Raw genomic sequence first — 9,386 nt, 5'->3', positions numbered from 1 at the left:
GCATTTAGAAGTCACTGAGATGATTGGTTTGCATATTTTTATTTATTTGATTATTTAAAATAAATTGCTTGACCTTCCGAAAGATATGACGTCGTATAACTACATTGCGATTTCCGGTTCGAAGCAGTTTATGATAAAAGTATATAACTAATGTGATTAGTCATGTATCTCACCTTTGTTGACGTTGTAATCTTTGTATAATTGTTCATTGTTGCCAAACGCAGTGACATCGCCAGTGTTTGCTGTTCGCTATTAGTCATCTATAAAATATAATAAGATACGTTTTGGCAGAGTTGAGTGTTAAATTTAGAAACATCACAGCCGATAAGAATAGTGTCAACGACCAGCCTTACACATAGCAGCTAGGTAAACTAATGACGTGATTGATTCACGTGTGATCAATGGAACGTTTGACGAAGGCAACAATCTTACATTTTTTGTCCATTCTTTATTTTGTTTCAGGCGCGTATCTACATGATGGCGATACGGATTGTATTTTTACTGGTTGCCTTAACCGTTGTGACGTCACAAGGTATGTTAGTAGAGTCAAGTACTTCGATGGGTGTTTAGTATAGTAAGAATATTCCATAATAACGACTATAAACTCAAATTTGGTGTTTATTACTCGTACCCCTTGGTAAAATCACATACGTACGTGGAATATGTCGAGATAGGAAGTCAATTGTCTCAAATGAGTGGACCATACTGCTAATATTGTACAGTACCCTTAACACTATATACAGTTTCGAGCTCCCGGGCGTGTTCCAAGGTAGCTGGGACACTGAGCGCAACAGAAAGGGGAACTGTTTGGTTTTGTTGTTCACGAATAAAATAGACTTCTTAGATGTTGTTCCCAAGTAATATCCTACAACGGTACATACGGAGACCAACATCTTGTAAATGTTAGTTTGTTCAACTTCATTGTTTGTGTATGTTTTATATTATTGTATGGAAAAATCATTATAACGTTGGATGACCAAATCTGAATCAACATGTCTGGAACAAAACTGCACTTGTCAAATATCATGCTTATATTATATTTAGCTAAGTTTTGTGTTTTACAATATATTGTAGTAAAACCTAAATTGTCATATGATCATCGTTCACGAGCAACTGCAATTAACATCGGTTCACCCTAGTAATAACAATTGGGAACTATGGAGAGATATTGCAGCGCAGACTTTTATAAAATTAGTTGTTGTTGTTTTATAATACATGATGGGCAACTTAATTTACACTTGTTAGGAAGTTATTTAGAAAGTTAGACTTTCAAATTTGGCACCACATTATTTTCAAATCCCTGGCTCGCGGCATTTGTTTTTTTTAAGAACGACATATAATTTGGAGGGGGCATAACGCTACTGGCTTTATGTACTATTCTTATTCTTAGTTCACGTTTTTGTCACAAAATGGCGGATTTCTTCAGACAAGTGACGTGATTTCTCTATAAAACATAGATTCTTCAATCTGATCAATTCTGGCTATATAAAAAAATGATAATACAAATTATGATCACTGCTAAGATCGATATAATGATTTGTAACCGAGATAAAGTCAACAATGATTTCTACAGGTAAACAAATCTGCATATCGAACTTGGCCAGGGTCAACATTTGTATAATAAAACAAATCTCACCTTATTTTCAGCTGTAGAAGACACTAAGAAAACACATTCCGGAGCATGTATGGATGGTTGGACACACTTTGGTGGTTCTTGTTACTACTTGTATGGATACGATAATGCTATGGCCCATTCCGATGCTTTTGTTAAGTGTGCTGCTATGGCAAAGGGATGGTATATTCATTTAGCGAGTTTTCACGACCGAAAAGAGTATGAATGGGTATACGGCTGGTTAGCTACACAGACTCACTGTAAGTGTTAATATATATATTACAGACATATTATCTAAATGAATTACAGACATATTATTCGAAATAATATTCCTATAGTATAATCTTAAAATTAGTGTATGATGTCACTATAATTGACTACACAAAACAGTAAAGAATTGTTGATGACTAACTGGGGCACATGTAACCTGTAACTTACAGTTTTTTGACATAGCACATATTTTGTATTAGTGATGTTCGTACCAAACGTTAGAGCTCTTATGTATTGTTATCCAAAGCGGTACTGAAATCAACACATATACACTTCAAAAGAATTCTTTTTAATTCTACATTCTATAAACACAGACGTGTTAGAATAACGCATACATAAAAATTGTTTTCCCAACACATTGAATCCGAATCACATTTATGTGCATTAGCGCTGAGTGTGACAGAAAACGGTCAAATGTTCAAACAGATGATACAATATATACAACTGTTCCTCTATTTTTAATTTTGTGTATGTTTCATTTATATGTGTAAGGCCCAAAATTGTTGTTGTATGTGATATCTCAATTTCGATTTGTTAAATATGTGAAAGTATGTGGCATTCATCGCTACAAACATACCCTGTGCTTGCTATACAAGTTGTACAATTTTTCATAGCATACATCATCATAACATTAGTTATATTTCCGTTAATTCCAATTATAATATTATTTTATCTCAGGGAAAAAAAGTTTAAGTACATGGATTGGACTTACTTTGACACCAGAAAAAATATGGGAATGGCATGACGATAAGAAATTGAATTATAGTGATGCATGGGCACCAGAACAACCAGATGGTAATGGTGCATGTGCTGAAATACGACAAGACACTGGAGGTTTTAATGATCAGAATTGTTCATTTGTAAATCAGTTCCTTTGTGAATATGAACTGAGTGGTGAGTGATTGTTCGAAAGAGTTACATTTATTCAGATCTCTTATTCCACTACATATATTTACTATGTGCAGATTCATTATATTTTTCATGTCTTTATAGTCGGAACAACACATATAAATTGTGTTTTTGTTATTTATTCAAAAAATATTATTCTACTCCATGATTTTTTACTTGACAGCATTGCCACCAAAAGCAACTTTACTTCCAAGTCCATGTCCAGAAGGATGGGGATATCATAATTATTCATGCTACTTGTTTGGTAACTATCTCCATGGAAGAAATTACAGTGCATCTGAACATGAATGTTCAAAACACAATTCCCATTTAGCAAATCTACAATACAGCGGGGAATACGTCTATGCTTACTCAATGCTAGAACATGAGGAACACTGTAAGTATATATAACACTTATCACACGCATAACTTGAGTATCTCCATAGTGTGACGTAAAACAGGACATATCGACGTTTGACGTCACAGTTAGTATCATCATCATCATCATCATATGAGTTATTTCTAATGGTAGTGAACAAAAATGCAAAATCGGTGAGTTGTTGGAATAGTATATATAATTAATGATATATCAACAATAACAACAAAATGTGATACATATTGTACACATTGTATGATCGTTTTCTGGTCAATATCAGTCCATAGAGAAATTGGTGTATGGATTGGTTTACGGCTCGTGGATAACGTGTGGAGATGGGGTGATGGATCGAAATTGGAATATGAATCCGTATGGGCTAAAGGTGAACCTAATGGACATGGACCGTGCGGAAGTATACATAAGGAGTCAGGTGGCATTGGCGATTCACCGTGTGATCATACCAAGCAATATCTATGCGAATATGAACTAGCTAGTAAGTGTAACATGCATATGATATACTTATGATGTAATTACGTAGTTTTTTAGTACTATCAATATGCAGAGTGAAACTAGCGCACTATTGTATTGTCTCATTCCGGTTCTTCTAGTGTTAGATAGATAAATCCTCTTTCCTAATATTTTGTTCGTATTACTTCTAGGGCCAACATCTGAACCAAAACCAGCAAAAGGTGAGTAGTGCGAGTTTTCCAATATGTACATACATTAGTAAGGTTTTAAATACATATACAGATGATTATAATAATATATCGATTTGTTCTTTAGTTACTATATGCGATACTAATTGGGTGCACTATGAGCATTCGTGCTACCTATTTGTTGGACAAGATATGAAAAAGTCACAGCACAAAGCGGCTACATACTGTGGAGATGAACACGTGGACGCACATTTGATTGATTTACAAGATCTCTATGAATATGAGTGGATTATGGAAGAGGTTAAATCACGACCTGACTGTAAGTAAACCACTTAATATAAAGTATTGTTATAGTTACAAAAATATAATATAATGAACTGTGTATTACTGACTAGATTTTCTTTTGATATCAGTTGATCAGAATAGCGATACATGGATTGGATTGACGAGGAAGACTTCGGGTGATAGTAAACATTGGGTGTGGACAGATCACACTGAATTGAAATATAACAACACTTGGGCAGATAACAACCCAAGCAGTGACACTGATATGTGTGGGTCGTTTCATAGAGGGGCAGGTGGGTTCAATGACCATGGATGCGACCATGAAGAACAATTCATTTGTGAATATGAATTGCAAGGTAAGTTACAAATAGACATTATTCGAAAAAAGACTTTGTTATGTGAGCGAGCAAATCTACTTGTTTTTTTTTTGTTTTTTTTTTTGCTTTCTCGAATAGATCGATCCACTCTCTGCCGCCATAAAGTCCTCTGTTTCAAATACGAGGCACACATTGGAGAATGATATAGAATGAAACACAGTTCTCAGAGACCATCAACAAATACAGTCTATTGATATATTAACCAATACCAATATCACCTAATTATAGAAATTTTGATTCACAGTTTGAACAAATTTTCTTTCTGTTTTGCAGTTTTATAGCATACACAACAAGTCTAATACAAATGGATTCGTTCCTTCTATAACATAACAACTTTCCGTCTTGAAAATGCTCTAATTATCTAGTATTTATTAAACCAGAAAGCTATATCATATTATTGCTATATATATATAACAGCTAACTAATATATCATGTTATTTGAAAGCTATTGCAAATTGTTTTGATCTGAATGTATTTATTCGATTATTTTACAGATGACGAGTCTGATGAAGAATCTACAAGTAAAGGTAAGTATAGGAGCTTTGATGAATAATTAATAGTTTCAAGTCCCAATCTCAATAAAGTGTATAAAGTTTGTGGCGAAAAAAAAACAAACTGAAAAAATTCACTCCACAATTAACTTGCTAAATTACAGTGAAGGACAAACAGCTGAGAAAGTTTAATAAATATGAATTGTGATAAATGAAAACGCTCGACTTTAAGTTGACCAATCTAAAAATAGCACTGTGACAGCACCAGATTTATTGAACATCATCTGATACGCAGTTGCTATGTTATTAGACGGCACGCGCAAAGATTATGTGCGTAGATAATCATGAGCTCACTATTGAATATTTGATTTTGAATGAAAGCTGATGATCGGTAATTACATTTTTTTTTATAAATGTGTTTATAATTTAAGGTACAGCTGTCTGTCTTTCACTGTATAAAACGACTTGTTAGCGTTTATAATAGAATATATATGGGTAAAAGAAATAGTTGAACTAATTTCATTTGAGTTTGAAAAGTAATTTGGCAGCTCTAAGCGAAACTAGTATGTGCATATCGTACACCTTTCACGTTGAAATAACACCCTCACTGAATCTTCCGCGTTCAAGTATGTTTTAGTGTGTGTTTTAGCAGTCCATAGGGTCACGAGATTTTTAACCTCCCATTTATAAGTTTCCCGTGAGAACTACCGAGATATTCTGTATGCAGTCTGAAGTGGGATACACTAGTACATATTATTTAATACAGTGTTGTTCTCTTGTCGTTACTCAACAGTTGTTGTCCTAGCTGCTGTCGCACTTGCCTTGGTTTGCCTCGTTCTTATCGTTATCATGGCGAGAGCAATCAGAAAGTGCTACAAACAATCCCACGATACAAGAGTAAAGTACTCGGGTATCACAACTGATGTGAAGCGCAGTGATCCATACGTCGACATTAGAATTACAGAAAACCCTCGCCAGGGCCAATATCGAGACGACGATATTAGCGCCAGACCATATACCGACAACGACGAAAACATTTAAATGGTATAGTACAGTCGCTGCTGTACTGCAGTTCAATTTTGATACCAGGTATTGATGTCAGAAATACACATAAACTTCTTTTTGAGTTAATATTCCATGTATTCATGACAATTTACGATGCCTTTTCACTTCACTCTTTGTTTGCATATTCTCGACGTGAGCCCATCGATTAAACTTGCTATTCAATTTATATCTTGCATAAGAATATTCTAAACTGTTATTCTTTTGTAAAGGTATACTTTGTTTTCAATAGAATATCTTAGTTATGTTAGTTAAGATAGAACATATGCGTAATCGTGACAGCCAGATCAATCGATCAACGATTATTGCGCTAATTTATGGATCAGCACAAATCATATTATGTATTCAATCCAATAACAGCAGTTAATCAAATACTTTTTACGTTGTTACTTTATAAGATAATTCTAGTTGTTGTGGTTCATACATATTGAATACCACATTTCCTGGCAAGCACATTGACAAAGACGTTAAATCGTGTCTCGTCCTAAGAAAATTAGTAGTATACAACTTGTTTGTATAGCCTCATCCATTCGCGATGCTTTTAGCTTTTAGATTCAGAGAGTATTTGCATAATTTTGTTCCACTTCACTGCTTCTCATGCGTATTCAGCTGGCAGTGGTTTGCCAGATGTTTTTGTTTTTCATTATGGCTGGACCGTTTCCAATAATCAGATGCTAATTTTATAATTATTTGAAAGAATCTTGTTTTGGTGTTTAGAATATGGAAGCTTTTTTCATTAAGAAGGGATGCGGCCGTGAACATTCGGCATAATTATACCGCATCACAAAAATAATTTCAATATACTGCAAACGTCATGGTGAGGCCATGGAGGTTTATTATTGTTACATATGTTCCCACATTTTACGGAAAACGCTGGAAAAGTCGTAACCATTGTATCCAAAACGTTGGTATGAGTGTGATATCGAAGAATAAATGACGCGTCCAGGGTACGTGTCATTGCCGGATTAACTTTAGTTTTTATCCAGGATTTCTATCCTTTAAAAGATTGTTAAGTCAACCGTTTATATTTCCTTGTTACTATCGCTACCCATTTCTTCATTTTCATAAACATTTATAAATAATTTCTTCGGCTGTTGAATCCAACCAGCTAATTAATGATCGCGGCGGGATTGACATTTTTTAAATATTTTTGAATGTCATTCTATCGGCCAATTGAATTGTAAAATTAATTGTAAATATTTATAAAAAACAAATGGAAAGGGTTTGTTGTGGCGATAACAGAAGAATTTAAAAAAACTACTGCATTGGTGATGATGATGGTGTTGTGTTGTAGCTTGGCAGAATGCCTAACAATGCCCGGATGTTAATATAGTTGCTCACATTGTGATTACGGGATACGATACTTGAAAGATTTTAAAATTAATTAGTAATTAGTATATAAAAAATGTTTTCCAACATGTCCATGATGAGGATTGAATATATATTGATTATATCACAGATATCACATAGTCATAGAGCTCCTGTTATCTATCAGTTATGTAATTTTTACATAAAAAAGAATATAAAATTGTTGTTGTTGTACAGCACATCTTTGTTCGAGCGCCCTCAATCGACTTAGTAATTCTAGATCTGTGAAGTCAAATTGTGGTAAATTAGTGTAAGTTGTCTTGTAACGTGTGGGACTAGAGCAAGACAGTTTCTCGCTCTTCGGTGAGAAATGTTTTTATTCGCGGGTCAATACAAATTCTCGTCGTGCGAGAATGGGCGTGAGAATTTATATTTTCGCAAATGAAGCGGAGAAATTAACAACACTTGCTTTATTTTCGTACTTTTTACCAATAGTGAATATACAGAGCAAATATTTTGATTCGCTTTCGTCATATTACGTCACAGAATTTTCTGGTCGGGTATTGCATTTTATTTAGTAATGTGTGTGTGGAACTTTATTGTGGATTACGTATAATATATTTGTTGATTATTGCATTAACTTGTTATTGTATTGTAGTGTTATAGTTGTACTACGCCCTCTTCGTGAAACTACTTGTATCACAAAGGCCATATTATGGTTTACGTCCTTCAAACATTATTTTTTACTGTGCAACTTTTATTTGAAAATGATTATTTTGAAATCAATGCGAAAATCAATACTTTAGCGGTTAATCGTGGTTTGTAATATTTGTACTAATTACATCCAAGTTTGCATGTTGTTTAGATGTTAATGGTTTAAGTGTTTGTCATGTATATGCCTGTAATGACAAATAAAGCAATCTAATCATGCAATATATAAATTGTTTACACTTGTATTTGTGTTAAGGTTTGCAGGTTAATGAATATAATTATCATCATCTTACTACCGGTTCCCTGCATTAATATCTCGTGTTTAATGTCTGCAATGAGTTTATATCTTAATGATGTCGTAAACGGGTGCAATAAACTACGCCGTTTCTTGACAAGCACATGGGAACATCCTATAAATGAAGGCAGAAGCCATACTTTTCAGTACCTTGAGGGCATAATTTTGAGTGACAGTTATGTCGGATCTCTGCACCCACCCCGACTATTGGTCATTTAGTGGTATATACCCCAGTGCCAGTACCCGACCAACCCCGGGTAACGTAGTACGAATACTGAGTTTATCTTGCTGCACAGTGCTCGTAATATTGCTAGATTGTTGTTTATAAATAAAGATATAATAGTATTACTTGTATTTAGTATAGTATGAATTATACAAATGTCACAGTCAGCTGGCGTACAAGTTATAAAAAAATAAATAAAATATTTACCATATATCTTGAATACGACTTGAAATTAGATAAACATGTCGCAATCATTTTTTTATTATAACGTGTAATCCAGCTGATTGTGACAAACGCGGCCTAGTGCAGTTATATTACATCAGTAGTACTATCATAACTGAATGTTTAAGCGGAATAGATTAAGAAGTAATATTACTTATCGCCTATTTTTCACAGGAAGATACTACATTTTCTTGTGTATGGTGTATCCACTCTTTGTGTTTAGATTGAATTAGTATGCCCTCTATAGCGACGGATATAAATGCCATATCAAGCAATAAAATTACTAATTGTATTTTCGACATCGAACACGTGTTTAAACCACCGTTATATCAATAATGGAATAACAATGAAACACGCCCTCTAACGTTGAACTCTATAGTACGATTATTACGATGAAATCGGATTGACTTGACATGCAGTGCGACGGGCTGGGTGGCCGGTAATTTTATACCTGCCAAGTCACCCGCATTCTGATGCGATTCTCCTAAGAAAGTGATGAATTGTTAGGTCAAGGCACCCTTCATTCGTTACATTTGACTGATGAATATCGAAATTGTTTTTGTGGTATTTAGGTTGAGAGAAATTGCCTGTTCCCAATTTTTCGCTGAAG

General features: G+C 34.3%; 1 protein-coding gene across 1 annotated transcript; it reads left to right on the top strand.

Annotated features, from left to right (window-relative positions):
• Window positions 1-230: 230 nt before the first annotated feature.
• Window positions 231-8,266, top strand: LOC100368306 (macrophage mannose receptor 1-like). Its single transcript, XM_085495010.1, has 11 exons — window positions 231-366; window positions 463-532; window positions 1,648-1,872; window positions 2,561-2,776; window positions 2,955-3,167; window positions 3,427-3,639; window positions 3,806-3,835; window positions 3,930-4,121; window positions 4,216-4,443; window positions 4,959-4,991; window positions 5,749-8,266. The coding sequence occupies exons 2-11, from the start codon at window positions 475-477 to the stop codon at window positions 5,994-5,996; spliced, it is 1,656 nt and encodes a 551-aa protein (XP_085351136.1). The 5' UTR covers window positions 231-366; window positions 463-474; the 3' UTR covers window positions 5,997-8,266.
• The last annotated feature ends 1,120 nt before the right edge of the window (window positions 8,267-9,386 follow it).

This window comes from Saccoglossus kowalevskii, chromosome 21, assembly GCF_978046115.1.
Source record: "Saccoglossus kowalevskii chromosome 21, keSacKowa6.1, whole genome shotgun sequence".
Lineage (NCBI taxonomy): Eukaryota > Metazoa > Hemichordata > Enteropneusta > Harrimaniidae > Saccoglossus > Saccoglossus kowalevskii.
This window is presented reverse-complemented; position numbering and strand designations above follow the sequence as displayed.

Bases quoted from the DNA above. Each gene is read 5' to 3' on its own strand.
- LOC100368306 (XM_085495010.1), top strand. From the start codon at position 475: ATGATGGCGATACGGATTGTATTTTTACTGGTTGCCTTAACCGTTGTG. The intron at 533-1,647 runs GTATGTTAGTAG...CCTTATTTTCAG, and splicing joins AACCGTTGTGACGTCACAAG to CTGTAGAAGACACTAAGAAA. The intron at 3,836-3,929 runs GTGAGTAGTGCG...TTTGTTCTTTAG, and splicing joins TGAACCAAAACCAGCAAAAG to TTACTATATGCGATACTAAT.